Source organism: Patagioenas fasciata, chromosome 11, assembly GCF_037038585.1.
Source record: "Patagioenas fasciata isolate bPatFas1 chromosome 11, bPatFas1.hap1, whole genome shotgun sequence".
Classification (NCBI taxonomy): Eukaryota; Metazoa; Chordata; class Aves; order Columbiformes; family Columbidae; genus Patagioenas; species Patagioenas fasciata.
In genome coordinates this window covers 25,619,820-25,640,410 of record NC_092530.1, presented here as the reverse complement: position 1 = coordinate 25,640,410, position 20,591 = coordinate 25,619,820, and the positions used below count along the sequence as shown (strand labels likewise).

Below are 20,591 nucleotides of genomic sequence, written 5' to 3'. Positions count from 1 at the left end.
TAATGAAGGGTCTGTGCAGTGCGGTGTTGCTCTGGAAGCTGGACACTGGGCTCCTGCTGCAACCGTTCCTTCTCAGAGGCGCTCTGGGGAAACCTCAGACCTCAGACTGTTTTAGTTAAGGAGATGGAAACACAGAGAATACCGTGTTCAAAGTGAGGTGTGCAAGAAGCTCCTGAGGAGGAAAACCAGGTTTCTTTTGAAGGGCCTTCAGGGAGTGGAGTCAATCTCATAGGACCTTCCAAACCAGCTGTTTAAGTGTCCTCAGGGAGGGTGTGACAAAGAAAATCAATAAGGCTTTTCTCTAGTTGCCCCAATTTCCCATTCATCTCCTTCTTTTTTAGTAGCTTTCAAACTGATGAATGTTTTAAAACTCCTCATGCACTTTCTTCCTGAATATCATCTGTCCTTTCAGTACTTTGTCATTACCTTTATAACAAGGAACCGTGAGACAATTTTACTTGCAATTTTTTTTTTCCCAGGTGAGAGTATTTGATTTATTGATCGTCTTTATTGTTCTTTCTTTTTAATTTTTGTTTGTTTGTTTTCCTTTTAGTTCTGAGGAGTGGAAGAAAGTCAGCGATTCAGAACGGAAGAGTCTGGGCCTCACTCTTGAGAATGATGGAGAGTTCTGGTGAGTGGGAGTCACGTGGAGGGTTTGGTGATACTGGCTACACTGAGTAATTGTCATTAATTCTGCTGATTAACAGCTTAAAAAATAATTTCCCCAAATGTATCATTTTATCCAGGCCCTGCACAAAGTCTGTTTCTTTTAAACCCTCCAGGGATGACAAAGAGCAGAAAAAATAGATTAGAAACTAGTAGAACAAAACTACTAGGTCTTAGGAAATAAAAGTTTCAAACACCCTCAAAATCTCTTATCTATATTTAGGGCATTCACTCAGAATCCAAGACAACACGTGTGCTGGTTTACGTGACAGAATGCCACATATTGAACACACTGTCAGTGCTGTTTGCCGGCTGCTGTGCCTTGCTGTAGGATTTCTAGGTCAGCCATAGCTGAGGTAGCTGTAAATACAATTGCAGCCAATGAATTTTGATATTTGTCTGTGTTTTCCAGCACGGGCATGAGCAGTGTTCATGCTGTAAAGAATCTCTGAACTGCTCAGCAGTCCAGTCTGTCGCTTCAGCAGGCACAGGGTGTAGCATTGAGAGGATACTCAATGAAAGCTGTGTCCAGACCACAGAGGTTTGAGTCGTGCTCAGGGAAAGATGTGACCATAAAGACTGTAATAATGAGGACTGGATAGTGCTTTGGTTGCAGATAATCTCTTTTGCCTTTGCAAAATACATGTTGTTAAGTCCGGCCTCATAGATACAACCTATCCTTCAGGCTTAGGTGCTGCGACTGAAGAAATCTAGAGCTGACCAAACACACTGAGGCGATATTTCTCTAAATTAAGTTCTAAGATAATGTGATTGTGGCTTCATAAGTGTTTCCACATGGAGAGCTTTCCAGTGAATCAGTTTGTCCTCTGGACAGCTGAGCAATGCCTCCTTTGAAATTACTGGAAGATTTTGTTCGGTTATTTTGGCTCCTTGGTTGACCATCACTGTTTTTTTTTAAAAACATGACTTTTGTGGTATCCCATGAAACAGGATGACGTTTGAGGACTGGTGTAAGAATTTCACTGACGTGGACATCTGCCGGATTGTGAATACCTCCTACTTCAGTATCCACAAGACCTGGGAGAAGAAAATGATGCGTGGGGCTTGGGCAAAGAGTTCAGAGCCTCTGCTAAATCGCTCTGGTGGATGCTTTGATAACAAAGAGACCTTCCTTCAGAATCCCCAGGTAGGAATCCCTGTGTTTTGTGAGGTATCAAAGTGTATGCACTTTAGCTAGGGCTTCTGAAATATCCACCCTGCTTAGGAGTTGGCTGTGACTACTTCACAGAAATCTCCTTGCCAGTGTTTGTGCTCTGGGAGCATGCTGGTTCACGTTTCAGTGATTTCTGTGAAACCTCTCAGAAGAGTTCAGGTGTTTGTTGAGGACTGATGATGTTTGGGGCTGATGAGTCAGACACACCAGGATTAGTGAAGTCCTGCCTGGACTTCTTTCAGTTTCCCAGTTGTAGAAAGGCAGCAAGTCTTATTTTCTAGTGACAACACCCTTAAACAGCCTGAGGATTTGGTCCACTGTATTTAGTTAGTATCCCTTTGCATTAAGCTCAGATTCTGAAAGCATCTTGTCTCTTCCCCAAGCGCGCCATCTCATCAGCATTACAGATTTTTCCTTGTTTCGTCCTACCTGGTGACTTTCAGGCTATTCAGGTTATTTGTTCATCCGTTCTTACTCCATTTCTCACCTCCCCACCATTCTAAGTGTTGTACATTTTCATCTTAGTGAATGCAAATTCAGACATAAAACTTCCATTGCTGTCAATGGTCACCTGCTGCTTTAGTTATTATTTGAAAATCGACCTTTCCATTATTTTGTGATTCACCGCATACTTTAGATTAATTAAAGATGTTTTTGTGTCTGCTGCCCTGCACTCGTATGGGAGGTTTCTGTCGGCACCCCTGTTTTCATAGCAGGATGCTGGAGAAGTGCAGCCTTTGCTGTTCAGACTAGGAGCGAATCTCCAGCTCATCCTGTCATGCAGGTGTAGGTAGAGCAGCCGTTGTTCACCGCTCTGTCTTCTGTCAGTGCCTCATTTCCAGAGGGTGATTTTATTCAGATATTACCCTGTATGATTCTGGACGTATTCCAAGTGCTTCTCTGGGTCTCATTTGTAAGTGTTTAGCTGCCACAGAGAACAAAACACACACGCTACGGTTGAGTGCAATGGCTGATGCAATGGAAGTTCTTTTTATTCCAGTTTTATCTCTAGGCTAGATGATTAGAAGGCTCTTAATAGCAGTGCTGGAACACATTTATGTTAGCTTAGGGCCGTTATAAATTATTGTGGCACATACTACCATAGTCTAGAGATAATCACTGCTCTTCCTGATTGAAATCCTTGACACTGAGGCCTCCCGTGAAGTTTGTCTGCACAGAGAGGGATTGTGACACTCCCAGTCCCTTTAAAATAAGGGAATTTAAGCCAAGTATAAATGTATTCCTACAGCCACCCACTGATTTCCAGATTGTTACCCAATGTGGTCAGATCAGAGATGGTCACAGTTGCACACCTCTCGTCAGACCGAGAGAGCTGTCTTGCACTCCACAGTTCTCCTTCCACAACTCTGCACCCCGGCAGTTTTGTGCTTTTGTTTGTTTGCTTCACATTTAGAGAACTTCGAGGATGGAAAAATACAGCATCTGTCTAAACTTGGCCTAAATAGCGGCCTCTTCCCCTCTGCTGGTTCTGACAACTCAGATTTGCCCTCTATATGTATGAGAGAAACAAATTTTAAAGGAGTCTCTAACAGTGAATGAATTTGGGTGTTTAATTTTTTGTTGTATAAAGAAACACCTATTTGACCTTTTTTGGTTACTGAAAGGGCGCATACTTGTGAACTGGTCTGATAGTGATACTTGATAGTGTAAGCAATTCAAGTCTGATTTATTGGGATGGGAACTGCTGTCTAAATTTGAAATAATTTCCTTTGATTGGTCTTAAAGCCAAGTTGATTCAAGTTTACTGTAAACACCTTGGATAAAAGATTTGCTTGTTAAAGATGTTATTATTAACCCTTTTTACTGGGTGTTCCTAACACTTTCAAGAAAACTGAGGAAGTCCAAAATTAACATTCTTGTCATTCTTAAATCAAATAGAAATTGTAAGTGAAGAACAAAGGAGTTTGGTTTTGGATTTTTTTAACTAAGATTTGGGAGATTCCTTCATTTGTGGGTCCTATATGCAGGAGTTTGAAGTTTACAGGCCCTGTTTATATACTGCGGTTAAAAGAAGAATCACAAATTATCAAAGAAAGACCCCATCTTGAGCCTGTTGTTTTAATTTTTTTATCTTATTCCTGATTTATATATATCTAATGAAAACTTAATATTTTATCTTTAGCTTTCAGAGGAGATGTTCTGTTGCCTCAACAGTTATTTTGTAATACTGTTTCATGCTGTCCTTTACGAGAATTACCTGTTTCAGTGTCTCTGATACTTTGGGTTTAAAGATTCTTATTATTAGCATTTATTTTCAGCTGTGAATTGCTGGGAATGTCTATCCCCAAGTGTGTTTTCTTTTTTCTTCTTTTGTATGCTGATATTCCCTTGGTCAGGGCTTTATCCTCAGTATCCTAAGGCAATTCTAACAGCTCACCCTCTTCTCTCTTGTGCTAGTTCGTCTTTGACGTTAAGAAGACTGAGGACAAAGTGTTGGTCTCATTACAACAGGAGGATCGCCGCAAATACAAGAAGGAGGGGAAAGGGGACAGCATCCCAATTGGCTTTGAAATATTGAAGGTAGGCGGGCACCTGCCCTCCCGGTTCAGGGTTTGTTCAGCAGCGCTGTGTCACCTTGACTTTAGTTCAAGTCAAACGCTATTTGAGCTAAAGGAACATAAGTCAGTTTTCCCTACTGCAAAAGAATTGTAAGTTCTTTTCCTACCCCACGCTTTGTAGAGAAAGAAAGACAAAAAATATTAACACTTGAAACATGGGTTGTTTGGAGGCTCCTGTCTCCATTTCATTAGCAAATACGGCCAAGTGAATGAGTTTGAAAAGTCTGCAGGGGTTTTTTTGCCACTTAGAAAAAAGAGTCAAGAGCATTTTCAAAAGCTGGAGCAGTGAGTAAGAAATGAGCATATGTGAAAAAGAACCAAAGGGATCCCAAACAGAAATTTAATTGCATTCCCATGGCAAATTGAGTAAAACGAAAACATATGAACTGAAAGAAGGTTGGAAGCAAGAGAAACAGTTATGCTTTTTCACTGAAGATCAGGATTATCTTATCATCTGTTGCTATAGCTAATGGGACTACCCTGAGTCTATGGCCCTACCCTAAAAAAATCATCAGTTTTTAACAGTCAGAGCTGCTGACATCTGCATCACACCTATTCGTTTGACAGTCACGTGTTAACCACGTATTATAGATAGTATTACAGAAAGTAGCATAATTCACCTTGCCTTGTTTGTGCCTGTATATCTAATTTGGAAAGGCTTGGAAATCACACCTTCAGAAAAGTATCAGTGCTCTGTCTTTATTTCTGTGCAGTAATTTTTCTATTTCAGAAGTGGTCTAACCCACCAGGCTCATTATCATGACTAAAGGCCTTTGGAAGACCATGGCCTGTATTATCTGAAGACAAGAGAACTACCAGAAAAGAATGTAGAGCTGTCTTTGTCCCCAGGAGCTGCTTAAGAAATCGGTTTATATTTTAACTGTGCTGTGGCAAATATCAGTTCCCTGAAGAGGATTTTAATGGTTAAGTACAGCTTCAAGGCTTAGAACAAAACATAAATGGTTCTATATGAGGCAGCTGCTCGGAAGCCTGTGTGGGCTAGCACTTGGAGCACTGGGTTGCCTGTCAGGACTGTCTCTGCCACAGCTTCAGTGGATGAAAAACCACTAGCCACACCATTTGCCTTTATTTCATATTGTCTTTTCTGTCCACAAAAGGCCGTGTGATGTGCGGGGAAAATCCTGCCTGTTAGCTCTGATATCGCTCCATGCATTAACCCCTATACTGCTCTGTGGCTGCAGGTGGAGGATAACAGAAACTATCGACTACACAAGCTGACTGTGCAGGAGAGAGTGGCCACATCTCCGTACATCAACACGCGCACCGTGTTCTTGAAGAGGATCCTTAAGCAAGGCCGCTACATCCTCATCCCAACTACATATCATCCTGGCATCACTACAAAGTTTATCCTGAGACTCTTCACAGATGTGCCATCAAAACTCAGGTAGGTCACGCTCACAGCTACACGAGATCTTCCCTTGCCCACACTGGCTGCACCTCATTGGAAATGGCTGCTTGGTGGCCCTCAGATATCCCTGACTCACTAGCTCATGTTGCTCCAGAAGCAGGCCTTGGAGATGGTCAGCGTTACCTCCAGGAACCTTCACATGGCTCACTGGGATTTGTGCCTGGTCAGGAACTTGGTGGACAATTCAATTTGGGTCTTTCGACTTTTTAGTTTTACTTTTGTAGTTACTTCCAGTTCTAGGTCAGAACACTGAGCACTGGTGCTTGCAGTTACAGTTGATACTGTTTATTTCTTTAACCATCTCCTTTGAAAACAGTGGTTGTCTGTGAGAGCAAAACTAGTGTTTCATGAAATCAGGCCTGCTGGATTTTTTTCTTGTTTTGATACTATTTTCCCTGATTTGAAGTTGTTTGGGTTTGTTTTGTTTTGTTTTTAGGCCGCTCTTGCTGCCATGCAAAGGGTGATGCACATTTGATTTACTTTACTTTGCTATGGCTTTATTTCTGAAGTCTGTCATTTCTGTACCATGAACTTCCGAAACAGTAGAAGAAGAAAGCACAAACCTCATGTTTTGAAAATACCAAATTTCCACAGCCATTGATTGTTTACTTGACATTCATTGCTTCAATTGCTTTTCCTATGACTTTTCAGGGAGCTGAAGGCAGATAAGCCTAAAATGACCTGTTGGAGTCTTCTTTGCGGCTATCCACGCAGAGTCACCCAAATCAAAATTCACTCTGCAGAGGGTTTACAGAAGCAAGACAGATCGGGTGGTAAGTGTAAAGCAAACCTGGAAGAGTGGAAGGGGCTTCTTCAGTCCTCTGAATAGGGTCTGAGTTGATATGTAAGCAGGCAGAAATTATCCGAACAAACTGGAGATTTATGGGATGGGTTTCTTTCAGCATATTGTAAAATCTCATCAGAAGGAGACATCAGATGAGTAACACAGTGCAAACCAGCAAGAGTTATATGTTATCTGTGATGGTCCAGATAGGCAATAGTAGTCAGGCCCTCCTGAGAAGCTTTTTGTGGGGATTAGTAAGAAATTTACCTTTCAGGGTTATGTGTTTTCTAACTGGAAAATATCCAGGGAGGCAGCTGAATCACACAGACTCCTGTAGTGTGTTACACTTGCCTCAGCAATGTCATTCTCAGCCTGCAGAGCACTTTGTTCCTCATTACCACAAGCTTAATAGCACTTCAAGGAGGAAATTATGGTTTTCAAACCAGCGTTTTCAGCTGGGTAAACTAGGACAGGGAGAGGTGAAATGACTTGTCCAGAACTGTTACCTATGCATCAAAGGAAGTGTCCTGAAGGACACTAAAATGTCTTTCTGGCACTTGATCTTGACAGTTAATTTAGAGACGTGTCTAGTTGTCATATGCTTTCTCATTTTCTACTCCTACTCTCCATCTGTCAACGTTCATTTTTCATGATCGACGCGATAGAGAAAGGTGGACACATCCAGCACTGGGTGGTTGGGAGGAAGAAAGCAAAGGAGCAGAGATACTACAGTGAAATGGGAACAGGAAACTAAAGTGGTTTCTGAAACATCTGCTGTGTTTACTCCAGATAACTCTGGAGCTCTCTTCACTTTAAGATTTGGAGCTCAGTTGCATTAACTTCTTGTGGTAGGGAAGGCATTAGGCAACTCCTCTGGCATTTATTGTGCCTTCTCTGGATCCGGGTTTTGGACCCTCTCCCATGCTCATCACAAGGAGAAAAGCCAGGCTTTTGAAAAAGACCAGTTTTCTCAGAAGTGAGTTTAGACCTCAAAATCACATGGGCACATACCGCAACACCAGCCTTACCTGCCACTCCTGGAGCATTTCCTGATGTGAACTGCACTTAAAAGTTAAAAGCAGCCTCCTGGCTACTCAATACTGTGAGGTGAGGGAAGAAGCCACACAGCAATTGCCATTGGGAGTGACAAGCAGAGGTTTCCTTTCAGGTTAGGAACAGTCAATATGTTTATTCAAGTAGAAAATAGGTAGATGAAAAGTGGTTGTTTTCCTGCTGCTAAGAGGACCTCAAACAAAGGTTACTCATTTTCTGGTGCAAGGATTGATGGCAGCTGGTTTCTGTGTGAGCTGCTGCTTCTGATGAGCCCCACTGCATTTCACAAGGGTTGCCTGCCCTCTCCTTCACCCTCTGATCTGCAGCTTCTCAGCTCTCAAGCTGCTGCTTTTCTTATGCTCTGTCTCTGTCAGCTCTATTCCCCTTGTCCAGCCATCGGCTTGGTTTGTCACCATCATCCCTTAGCACAGGTAGAAGACAAAACTTGCTGATAAAGGTTATGATTCATTCTGAAGCTTCTGAGGACTCAGACACGGTGTTACATCTCTGTGACAAACTGTCCTGAAAACATCAGGATGTCTCTGTTCTCTGACACGGGGGTATGCAGAGCAGCTGAACAGGAATACCTTTCGATATAACTAGGATAGAGGGATTTTAGAATTGAATGCACTGTTCTTCACATAAGCCCATCACTGTCATCTGACAGTTGTGCTTAGCACAAATTTCTAAGCAGCTACTGAAACAAAACTGGAAGAGAATGAAGAGCACACTCAGCCTGATTTATGAACCGGTTGTCATCAGAACTGTGCTCCCTGCCAGAGGAAGATGGTTTAATCTCTATTTTAAATGTTTATTGGAAAGCTCCTCTTTGCTGCTGTCTTTGATCCATTGTCCTGTCTGTAAAACAATGGATGGTTTGCTGTTGAGACCAGGGGATGACTGGCTGCCCGGACGCGATTCTGAGTGCAGGATGCTCCTCCTCTTGGAAGGACCTCTCTCCAAGTGAGCTTGTTCGGAAGTTGATCCAACTGTGAGCCAACTGCAGTCATAGGTTTGCAAGATGAGGAAGCACCGTGTGCTTGAAGATTTCTTGTCTGTCGTTCCCAAGTCTGTCTTAAAAATTGCTCTTGCTACTGCCTCCCACACTCTTTTCCCAAGAGGACAAATCACCTTTTGCATTTGTAAGTCTTCCCACTGAAATTCCATGCTGAATCTGCATGTTTGCAAATTGCCTTTCACTGCTTCTTTTCCAAACTAGGCATTGTGATCCTCCATATATGACATACCTGGTAAGCAGAGTGTCTGGGACCTTTAATGGCAGTTGACTTGGGAGCAGCTTGAGAAGCAGAAAGAAGGTGGCAAAAAGCAGCTGCTAAATATCCGGTCAAAGCTTAAGTGAAGCAAGAGAGATAATGGAACAGAGATGGGGGAGGATTTACCGATGCCAGTGGAATGACTCCTTTTGATTATGTGTATTGCAGGAGGAGCTCAGGGGTATCACAGGAGCACAGACTCAGCTGCAAAAGGCAAAGCAACCTGTTGTGCTTCCCAAGGCAGCGCTCGTGTCCCCGCGCGGTGTCTGCTCCCTTTGGCCCGTGCCTTTTCCCTGGGACTGAGCTTGTCGTAGCTCTCTGCATACCCATAAGAGTGGTCTAGGGAACTTTGTCTCAAGAATGTTTTCTAGAAAGCCTTTTGTGTTTGGTACGGTGCTGAAGGATGTGGATGTTAGATCCTCAGTCCAATTCTAAAAGAAACAAATAAAGCTTTTAGACTACTGTGCCTAGATTTCTTTAAGCTTTAGAAATGTCACTTCTGTTCAAGTGTTTCTGGATTTTACAGATTTCAGCTTTTTCCTTTGAGGTTTTCTGTCGTACAGCTTCCCAATACAGCAGCATGGCTGTAGGGCTGAGATGGAACAGGTGTTTATATAGGGTAGGGTGTTGAAGGCAGAGCTTGGGTCAGATGTGTACTGGAGAACTGAACCCCATCCTCCTTCCACTGCCACAGCAGTTGCCAGAGTAGCAGCTCCAGTTGTTTTCACTCCCAGCTCCTGGTGAATACTACGATGTTGCTTTTCCACACTAGTAGCCCTTTCTGCATTGCCTTTGTACTGTAAATGAACCAGGCCCAGAGCTGCAAACAACTGGGCCAGCTGTAGCTGAGAACATCCCTTGTCTGACCCCACATGTGCAGCTCTCCCATTTCTTTCTTTTGTTCTGGAATTGGCACCAGTTCCTCCTCATAGACCTGACCATTCAGCGATGCCATTGTGAGGTGGTGCTGTGCAGGTACCTCTCATGTTCCTCTTCTACCTCACTCTGTTTCCCTAGCTCTTTCTGAGAATTTGAATCTGTTTCTTTCAAATGCCAGCTTTCCCTTTCCTTTCACTTAGCAGGTCCCTTCACTGACATCTTTCCTCCAGCAGACATGCCTGTTACCTCTTTAAGCTCTGTGTCCTTTCCCCACCCCTTCTTATGCCCTTTATCTCTTAATTACTGTTAATGATTGGATGTTGCTTTGCTCTTTGCCCTCGGCCGAAGTACTTGACACCATTTCATGCAAGACCCCGTTTTATTCAGATCCATTTTCCAAATCTATTTGCGATACACAGCGTGGTGCCACCCGATGCCCCAGAGCCAAATCCACACACTCAGTGACACAGAAAGGAATTGCCTGTCGGAAAAGCCAACACATTGGTACCTGCTATAGAAAGTGTGAGATGTTGTCAGGGTAACAGGCCTGGTCGTGTCTGACCAGGTGTAATCATAGTGCAGTACATGGAAAAATGTGTTTTTTTCTTGGAAGTGGAAGTAGCTCCTTCTGTTTTGGATGTGGCTGTTAACGAGGTTTGTTTGAGCAAGATCTTGGTGTCCATTCCTGCAAATGAATGATGTGTTTGAGGAAAATCATCCTGGATATGAATTGTTAAACAAAAGTTGCTTTAAAACGGTGCTGCCTTCTGTCTGTCATGTCAGTGGTGGCATTTGCAAGTAGACGGTGACAAAATGTGTTTAAGAAATGATCACAAGTCCAACTTACACTTGCACACATTCGGTGGGTTTATTTAAAATCCATATCTAAAAAGTAGCAAGGTGTGGACAAACAGGTATGCTGTCCTTGAACAATAGGAATTGACAGAAATATTCGTGTTGGAATATATTAAAAAAAGGTAGTGCCTTTGTTTAATTAAAAGCTGTTTAGAAAGTAGAACAGTCTGTTCTATTTGAGGATAAAAACAGGTATTTCCAAATCGGTTCTTGCTCCCTATTGGAATAGAAAGAAAATATCAGTATTTATAACAAAGTAGAAATGTTCAGTGTGAAAACAACAAAGCATTTCTAGAATGTTGAGTAACCTCAGTGGGTTGTGTATGATTAAAGTTTAATTTAAGATATTAACCTAGGATCTATAATAGATACAAACATGTTATGGTAACTTTAAAACTCCATCAATCCAAATGGTAGAACCAAAGAAATTGTCTAATATTCATAGGAATGAGATGAGAAACTAGGGAGGATTTGCTTTGACAGTTTCCCACAGGAAACTGCTGAAACCAGTGCACTCCTACAAATGATTTTGCATTTTGACGGTATTTTCCTTTCTGGAAGAGAAACTGCTTCTTGAAAACTGCCTCCTAACACTAATACTCATATCAGAATATGGTAGACAGCACTTTTGAGCTAGGCAGTGTAAAGCTGGGCACAGAGATGTGCATTCAGTCATCTAACAGCATTTCTCTGCGGCTCCTGTCCTTGCCCTCCACAGGAATTATGGATGATAAAGAGATTTTAGCTTCCATTTTGGCCCGGGTGCCCAGAACTGGATATTCCTTCTGCTGGGTTTCTGGGCAGGTCTCAGCTGCCATTCTGTGTCCTAAGAGCTGTGCTGCTGGTTGTGTTTTAGGAGCAGATCCCTACGTGCTGATCAAGTGTGAGAACCAAAGCGTGCGCTCCTCTGTGCAGCACAATACGACCAGCGCCGTCTTCAACACACAAGTGATTTTCTACAAAAAGAACATCGACAGTCCTATCATCGTCCAGGTGAGATAAGCCACACAGCGTGGGCTGCCGAAGGCAGGGAGGGGAGCACAACAGCATTACTGGGCTTGCCGTGCACTAATTCTTCCTTTGTATGATTGAGAGGCAGGATAGAAGTGCAAGAACCTCTGTTTTCCTTACTGAGCTATGCCTGGAGCTATTCAGCTGCTCTACTGATTCTCTAGTCTAGGTCTCTTCCATAGAACAGTGACTGATGACACTTAGGAAGCAGAAGGCATATTTCATTCTAAAGCTTTGAAGGAATTTACAGAATTACCTGTTGCCTCTTTTGGTACCTGACAAAACAGAGACAAAGAAAAGCCAAGTGCTATCCAGAGTCAGCATTTGAAATAAAACCAAAGCTAAGGCTACTATTACAAAGTTTTTCACTTTGAATTCCAGCCCTGTGGGAACTGTTCGCACTGTTTGCCTCAGCACTAGCGCGAGACAGAGCTCAGTATTTAGATGAGGCAGTAAAGAAAACTGCGAGAGTGGAACAGCATTCCAGTTTGATAACACGCTTCTTTAATATTAGACAAATAATAAGGCCTATGTCTTTTTCATCAGTGTACAGAGATCTTAAAATGAATCTGTGAATCAATCCACTGTGGCACATAAGTGCCAGAAATGGAAATAGCATTGTATTGCGAGATACTTTTCTGGCTTCTCACTGCCTAATGCAGTACTGGTGCATAGTGCTCCTGTGCCATAATACTCCTCTGAACAAATATGGATATTCTACCAACATTATAAATAGCAGGAGGGTGATAGCAGTGTTATTCCGCAAATCACAGGCTGTAGTTATGGATTAGAGGAAACTGATACAATAGCTGATGGAATATGGTCTGTGTTCTTGGCATGTGCAGGATTGCCTAATCCTTAATAAAGATTTGGTTTACACAGGGGACCTCACCCCATCTCTCTACAGTATGCAGGTCAAATAATTTGACTTTTCACTAAAAGTTTGATAATAATGAACTTCACAGACCACAGGCTGCCAAGTGAGACTAGCAGCAAAACCCACTATTAACACCAGTTCAGTTGCTGCTTGCTGTATGCCCAACCCCATCTTGAGCAGTGACAAAGGACATGTCCAAGGACCCCAAAACTACTGCAGTCCCTTGCTCTAGCAGTGTCGACCTGGCTCCATCACAGTCAGAGGAAGAGCACTGAAGGCATTGCAGAGGATAGCACAAGCACAGTGGCACAGACGGGCTGATTGCATGTAGGTTTTTACTGCCCATGAGCTCAAACAGGTAATTTTTATTCCTCTTTCTAGGCAGGCTGTGACCTAGAAAGCAAAAAGCTGCATTTAGCTCCTTATTTGCATAGTGTACGTAAATGAGCATGCAAATCCACAATCTCCCACATGCTCTCTAGACAATTAGCTAAATTTAGATGTACACCCCCTCCTCATTGCTTTTTCAAGGGGTTAATGGGGGTCACCCTCCTCCAGCACAGCCCTTCAGGTGGAGTGTGAGAGCAGCACCGCTTCGGCCGGGTTTGATTCTGTTCCCTTGTCTCTAGGTCTGGAACAGCAACATCTTGTGTGATCAGTTCCTCGGACAGGCGGTGCTGGCAGCTTCACCCAGTGACCCCAGAGAACAGCGGACTCTGCAGCTCCGAGGGAGAGGCGGCCAGGAAGCCATCGAGGTGCCAGGTCGCATCACCGTCAAGGCTTTTTCCAGCGATGACCTCGTGGAGCTATGAATACCAAAGCCCCGCAGAGCCAGACAGAGCTGTCACCTCGCAGCAGGGGGGCTTGTCTGTGCTTTCTGTGTGAATGACTCGGGAGCAAAGGGTGCACATAATCATAATCGCTTTAAAAAGAAAAGGCCCTCTAACTCTCCACATTATCACGGATAAATGGGGGAGAGGCTTTTAAAGGGGGAAAAATACATCTTTATACATGTATATGTTTATGATGCAGCAAATACAGTAGAAGAGGGGCCAAACTAAACGTTAGCAGATAAGCTCATTAATATGTGACCATTTTACCCAGCAGCATCTTTCAGGAGCTCTCGGCACATAAGCTGGAAGCACACGTGACTGTTCTCACAGGTTCTCAGCACAGAGGCTGGAGGGATGCGGGCAGGAATGGCCGCATTGCCATGGTCACGTACCCGCAGGTTGGTGGGGTGACAAGTGCAGGATGGATTCGTACAGCTCAGTCCTTGTTCGCTGCCAGAGCATTTTTAAGCTTTGATTGGATTTTTTTTTTCCTATATAGGCATATAAAATTTTTGATGAATTTCATTGTTATTGCTACAGGTCAGATGTTTCTCTTGCTTGGTGAAAATGTCATTTCTCAAGGAGTTCAGTCATAGGTCATAGCATTAAGGCCAGGCGTGCCTGGGCAACATGAAAACAGGACGGGTCTTGCAGTGCCTGTCTGAAACCAGAGCAGATAGGAGCTTTGCCCGCACGGAGGCTCTCAGATTGACCTTCTCATTTAGTTCTCCACCTCAGACTGATGACTCACAAATTGAAATCTCTGGCCAAGGGGATGGCACCTCACAATTGAGCTGTGGCTTTGCCCAGAGGGCAAATTCAGTAATGGGAGCCTGCTAAGGAGGTTTTGTTTAATTCACATGATGCTAAAAATGGAATAACACTCCCTTTGCTTTACTAGATGGGATGGGTAGCACCAAACTGAAAGAGGACAAAATTAACTTAGGATAAAGATGGGCATGTAAAACAAAGATGCTGTGCCCTGGCAGGTATCACGTTTCACTCTCAGAATTCTGCACTGTTTTTTTTGCTGTGCCAGAGCTAATGTCTTTAATGAAATTTAACTTGGGTATAATGGAGGACAGGTATGGTGTCACATTTCCTTCAGAGCAGGGTTCAGGATCATACTTTCCTTTAACTTTTGCTGTAGCCCGACAGCAGGTTTCCACAGGGCAGCCGTTTCTGTGTTATCAGGCTGTGCAGTGACTCTGGCAGTGTAAGTGGCTCACTGTGTTAGACCTCCCAGAAACTGATTGTATGTGGCTGCAAATTCTTGTCTTGAAAGTGAAGCTCAAGAATGCCTTTTCTGCAGCCAGGAAATTTGGATTTCTGTGTACCTGGTAACCACTTCAGCCATTTTGTGCCATTTTAGTAATTTATAAAATGTCTCTCAGTAGAATTAATGCTTCACGAAAGGTTTTGAAGTCTCCTCAGGCCTCCAAAAGGATCATTGCTGTGGTAGGAAAATGCTTTTTCTGTCATGCTGGAGATGGAATGTAAAGCTATGGATGACAGTATACTGCATCAGCTTAGTTGCGTGTACCGAGTACCTAAATCCAGCTCTCTTTTTAAATAGCTTGGGCTTAAGCTATTTTACATGCAGAGCATTTGTCAGATGTGAACAACGTGTGGTTGACAGCCCTACAGGCAAGTCTAATTCTTCTCTGTAAGCTCATAGCTTCAGAGATGCTTTCTCTCAAATATGTTTGTAAACTGCAATTTTTTCTTTTAAAAAGCATGAACTTTCTAATACGGAGCAGAGCTTGAAGAAGCCACCCAGGGAACTGCGGCTGCAGTCAGACACAGGAATTTAAGGTCAAGTGTTGCCAGAGCCGGGCAGTATTTTTTAACAATTAATGATAACTTGTGGGAAAACGAAGGGGTTTTTTGTGTGTGAGATGCATTATGTATGCACTTGGGCAACCTTCGGCAGAGAATTTTGGCCCACAAAAGTTAAAACAGAGGGAAATAGTTGGAAAAATGTTTCATTTCAGCCTTTCTTTACTTTTCAATATCAATTGACCTAAATAAAAGATTAACAAAAAATGAACGTGTTCAGTAATTTCTGAAATGAAACAGTTGGTTTCAGATAATAGAACCACAGAATCATTTAGGCCGGAAAAGACCTTTGAGATCATCAAGTCCAACTGTCCAGGTATGGCGACTCAACCGCTTCCCTTGTGCTTGATAACTCTTTTGGGCCAGATTTTTTTCATAATACCCAATCTAAACCTCCTGATACACAACTTGAGGCCATTTCCTCTAATCCTATCCCTCTGGGATGATCCCAAATGTCATTTTTCCTCTTGCTCTAGAAGCAAAATGCATCTCAGTTGTTCACTGAACAGTTCCCCTGCCTGCATGCCTTTTATTTCACAACTGCTCTCTACTTTTCCCCTGGTGAGTTCCCAGTTCATCATGCTATTTATATTATTTACTTACAATGCTATTTATTTCAGCGCAGCCCAGTTTTTGTCCTCTCTGCTGTGTTCCTATCCCTGTCCTTCCTCCACCAGGATGAGCTCTGTGTATTTGACTCTCCTCCCTGTTGGGCTGAGGCTTATTTGTCTCCTCTGGCTCACCAGACCAGTCCATCTGTGGGGAATGGAATACTAGATTGACTGTGCCGGGGCTAGAAGAGCTCCGCTCCACCCATGTTTTTTGCTGTGTGTCTCAACTAAATCCTCACTGTTTCAAATTCTCACTCTAGGATGGCTCCAGCATCTACAGGTTGAGGGGCAGAGGATGATCCCAGATGTTAGCGGTGAGCAGCCGGAGCTGTAGCTTCCAGCCAGCGTTTGTGGATGTTGTGTAACCCGCTCCTGCAACTTCTGGGGACAACAACCGGCTGTTGGTGCTGCCAGGTTAGTGCTGCTCGTATCGGCTTGTGAGTTACAAAGGCTGAAGGTCTTTTCTGCTCCCACAGAGTCAGTGTTAAGCCTGGCAGGTCTGTGCTAGGAGCCACAGCACGTAGCTTGGCCTTTGTCCTCCTGCCCGTCCGCTGAGCACCATGCTGGGCTGGGGCTGCAGCGGGTGCCAGCTGCTCCCACCCGTGTGTCAGCTCTGCGGGCTCTCCTTTGGGGGACCCCATGACAGGAGGGATTAGTTGGGGTGCAGGGCTGGGTGCCATCGGCTCTCACATAGTGGGCGGCGATGGCAGGTGAGGAACACCCCAACCAAAGCCTGGTTAACTGCTGGAGAGAGTCCAGTGCAGAGCCACAAAGATGATGGAGTGGAGCATCTCCCGTGTGAGGAAAGGCTGAGGGAGCTGGGGCTCTGGAGCTTGGAGGAGACTGGGGAGTGACCTTGTTAATGGTTATAAATACAGAAAGGGTGAGTGTCAGGAGGATGGAGCCAGGCTCTTCTCGGTGACAACCAATGATAGGACAAGGGGCAATGGATGCAAACTGGAACACAGGAGGTTCCACTTAAATATGAGAAGAAACTTGTTCCTGGTGAGGGTGTCAGAGCCTGGCCCAGGCTGCCCAGGGAGGTTGTGGAGTCTCCTTCTCTGCAGACATTCAAACCCGCCTGGACCCCTTCCTGTGGAACCTCAGCTGGGTGTTCCTGCTCCATGGGGGGATTGCAACTGGATGAGCTTTCCAGGGCCCTTCCGACCCCTGACATTCTGGGATTCTGTGGCTGATGCTGGGGCAGGTGGTGGCACAGCTCGTTCCGCACCGTGCGGTGGGGCTTTTTGGCCATTTGTGAGCTGCTGCCCGTTACCTCCCGCTCTGACCCACCCGGGTCCTGGCTCCGGGCTGGGTACCCAGGCGGCCCCGAGTTGCCGTGAGTCCCCCCCGCCGCTGGGTGGTGGTGCCGCCGCCGTTTTGCCTGTGTGGGCCGGCGGGCGGGGCTGCGAGGGGCGGGGCTGCGAGGGGCGGGGCTGCGAGGGGCGGGGCTGCGAGGGGCGGGGCTGCGAGGGGCGGGGCTGCGAGGGGCGGGGCTGCGAGGGGCGGGGCTGCGAGGGGCGGGGCTGCGAGGGGCGGGGCTGCGAGGGGCGGGGCTGCGAGGGGCGGGGCTGCGAGGGGCGGGGCTGCGGATAGATGGCGGGGAGAGTCACAGCGGGGCTTGGGAGCCCTCTTTGTAGTGACGTGACAGCTTTTTCTCTCCCCGCCGTGTACTTTATGCACGTTTGTATCTAAAACGCGCATACACACAGCTGTTACTCTTTGGTGACAGTATGCCTACATATTTGCAGTATAGAGTGTGTTATATTAATATTTAGAGAAGAATCTCTGTGTATATAGAGTGTATAAAGATGTAATATAGATGGCTAGAGAGAGGGAACATTATTTAAGGTTCTGTGTGTGTGTATGCACACACAGAGCTATGTATGTATTCTATAATATGTAGAATCACAAAATCCCAGGTTGGAAGGGACCTCCAAAATCATCTGTTCCAACCTTTCATGGCAAAAGCCCGGTGTAGACAAGCTGGCTCAGCACCCTGAATCTTAACAGTGTCCAACACTGGGGAATCCACCGCGTCCCTGGGGAGATTATTCCAGTGGCTGATGGGTCTCATTGGGAAGAATTTCCCTCTTGTGTCCAGACAGAATCTGACCAGGAGTAACTTGTACCCATTGCCCCTCATCTTTTCCTCGTGACTCCTGGGACAAAGGGAGTCTCCGTTCTCTTTGTGGCCACCTGACAAGTGCTGAGTAGAGCAGCACAATGACTTTGTGAGTTCTCTGTCCCTGCTGGAGACGCCCTTGGTGCTCATGCAGCCCAGCATCCCCTTGCCCACAGCAGCACCCTGGTCACTCGTATGGAGCTTGTTGTCCTACAGGTCCCTTCCCACAGAGCAGCTCCCTAGCCTGTCTGCCCCCCATGGTTATGTTTTCCCAGGTGCACGACCTTACACTTGTTGAATTTCATGTGTTCATGTCCCTGGGAGCAAGTAATGGGGAAACTGCATTGAAAGCCTTGGAGAAACCCAGGTAGACAGAGCCCACTGCTCGTCCCACATCAGCCAAGCAGGTTCCTTTGTTGCACAAGGCGATCAGGTTTGTCAAGCACGACTTGCCTCTGGTCAATCCGTGCTGGCTTTCCTCCCTCACGTGTTTCAGCTCACCTGTGATTGCCCCCAGGAGGCTTCCTTCCAGAGCTTTCCCAGGGACTGGGACGTATTTGGTCCTGTTTTACATCCCTTTTATGTGCCAAGATTTAACAACTTTGAGCATATGAAAGCAAAAGGTATTAATGGGCAAGATAGCATGTATTTTGCTCCATCAGTGGAGGACTTCACCCAGTATGTATTGGCAGAGAAAACTAAAACAGTGAGTCAGACTTCTTTTCTCATCTGCTTATAATGTACTTTTTAACATAACTAGAAATGCTGGATTAAAGTTTAGCCTTGAGTGAAAAACTATAGGACTAAGCTTGACACTAAAACTTCTCTTTTTTTTAGATATTCTCAATTGTGTTGTAGTAACAAAGTTGTACCGTTTTGTCTTTCAGAACAGTACAGAGTGGCTGTAAACTACAAGCTTCTAAAGTGAAGCTTCTAAATGGATATACCCATGATTTCTTGGATCCTCCTTTAAGCCCTTCTTGTAGATGGGGGTGACGTGACCCTTCTTCTGGCCTTGTGGGACATCCCTCGATCTCCACTTCTCAAGGATTATGGAGGGTGGCTTTGCAACGATGTCAGCAGCCTCGCAGCCTCAGGTGGGTCTTGTCAGGGTGACCATAGAGCCGAGTGCATGTTACACAGTTGGATCTATGTCTTTTTATATACATCTATCTACCCGTCTGTCTATCTATCTGTCTATCTCTCTCTCTGTGTCTGTCTATCTATCTATCTCATGTATGGATTGTGCGAGATGAAGTGTTGTAGAGTTAGGTAAATTGCTCGCATGCTCTTTCAGGTATCTACATAAATACATAATATGTGTGTACACACATAGAGCTATAACCACGTATATAGCGATATTAAAAATACATGGATGGAGACTGCTTTATAAGCATTTCAGTAGATATGCAGTTATGTATTTGTATGCGGGCTATCTCTGTCATCTCTATCTATCTCTATCATCTCTATCTCTCTCATCTCTATCTCTCTCTATATATTAACATTTTAACATACATATCTAAACATGTATGAAATAGTTAATAATTACAGAAGGATGTATCTTTCTTCCCAATCCCCATATATAGAGTGTGTATATATAAAAATATTTTTATGTGAAAATATTATAACTTTTAATATGCATTTTATTTTTATATTTTATATATAAGGCTAGAAAGAATAATATGAAGGGCTCTGCGTGTCCTTTTGTGTGCATGCGTGCACACATAACCCACATACATAGTATGTAATTTATAGAAGATGATACTATATATTGCACTATACACAGTATTATATAGTGTGTATTTACATTTACAGAAAATTTACAGAAGGGTTTCTGGCTATATATAAAAATATATACTATATAACATATAGATGGCTAAGCATCATATGAGAGCCACGGCTCAAGAGTTATATGGGGTGTTTGTGCATGTGCGCATGAGTGCACACACATACACGTGTAAAAGTATATAAACTATGGTACTATATCTAGCCAGGGAGAGGGTGTGTGTTAGCTGAGTATATAGCTGTCTTTAGTGGGTACATACGTACAGTGTTCCATGGTTATAGCAGCATCCCCATCTCCTTCTCCTGGACACAGCTTCACCTCCCACCCTCCCTATATAATAGGTACACACTTAGAAACCTTTCTATAGCTGTAGGACACTATGGCTACCTGCCTCACACACCTTCCCCTTCTCCCCCAGCTCTCTTGCTTGACAGCTGTATACAGTATAGAGTACGTGTATGTATACAGTGCTGTAACAGACTATCTGTAAATAATTATGTTTATTTTGTGTGTGTCTATATATATATATATATGTTTTTGTGTGTGTGTATATAGATGTGTATATATATGTATGTGTATATTTATATACACATACATATATATAAACATTTGCATATACACTCATCCATATAGCACTTCCTCTCTCTTTAGCTATCTGTCTAGATATAGGTATTTTATAACTGTATTTATATAGGTATAATACGTAGTATGTTATATAGTTATATATATAAGTGCCTCTAGCTGAATATACATATAGTACATAAAAATGTATGCTGATGGAGAGCAAATTATATAGTCATATAAGGGACCCTGTAT

The 20,591-nt window shown here is 44.0% G+C and overlaps 1 protein-coding gene across 5 annotated transcripts in view; it reads left to right on the top strand.

Moving 5' to 3' along the window:
- Nucleotides 1–20,591, top strand: part of CAPN6 (calpain 6) — a 61,813-nt gene that overhangs the window by 40,377 nt on the left and 845 nt on the right. For all 5 annotated transcript variants that reach the window (XM_071813599.1, XM_065846329.2, XM_071813598.1 and 2 more), the window contains exons 8-15: nucleotides 554–631; nucleotides 1,618–1,813; nucleotides 4,259–4,381; nucleotides 5,622–5,824; nucleotides 6,500–6,621; nucleotides 11,550–11,686; nucleotides 13,211–16,278; nucleotides 18,877–19,086. In XM_071813599.1, coding sequence (XP_071669700.1) covers nucleotides 554–631; nucleotides 1,618–1,813; nucleotides 4,259–4,381; nucleotides 5,622–5,824; nucleotides 6,500–6,621; nucleotides 11,550–11,686; nucleotides 13,211–13,393 — 1,042 coding nt within the window. In that variant the 3' untranslated portion in view covers nucleotides 13,394–16,278; nucleotides 18,877–19,086. The remainder of the gene's footprint in view (nucleotides 1–553; nucleotides 632–1,617; nucleotides 1,814–4,258; nucleotides 4,382–5,621; nucleotides 5,825–6,499; nucleotides 6,622–11,549; nucleotides 11,687–13,210; nucleotides 16,279–18,876; nucleotides 19,087–20,591) is intronic.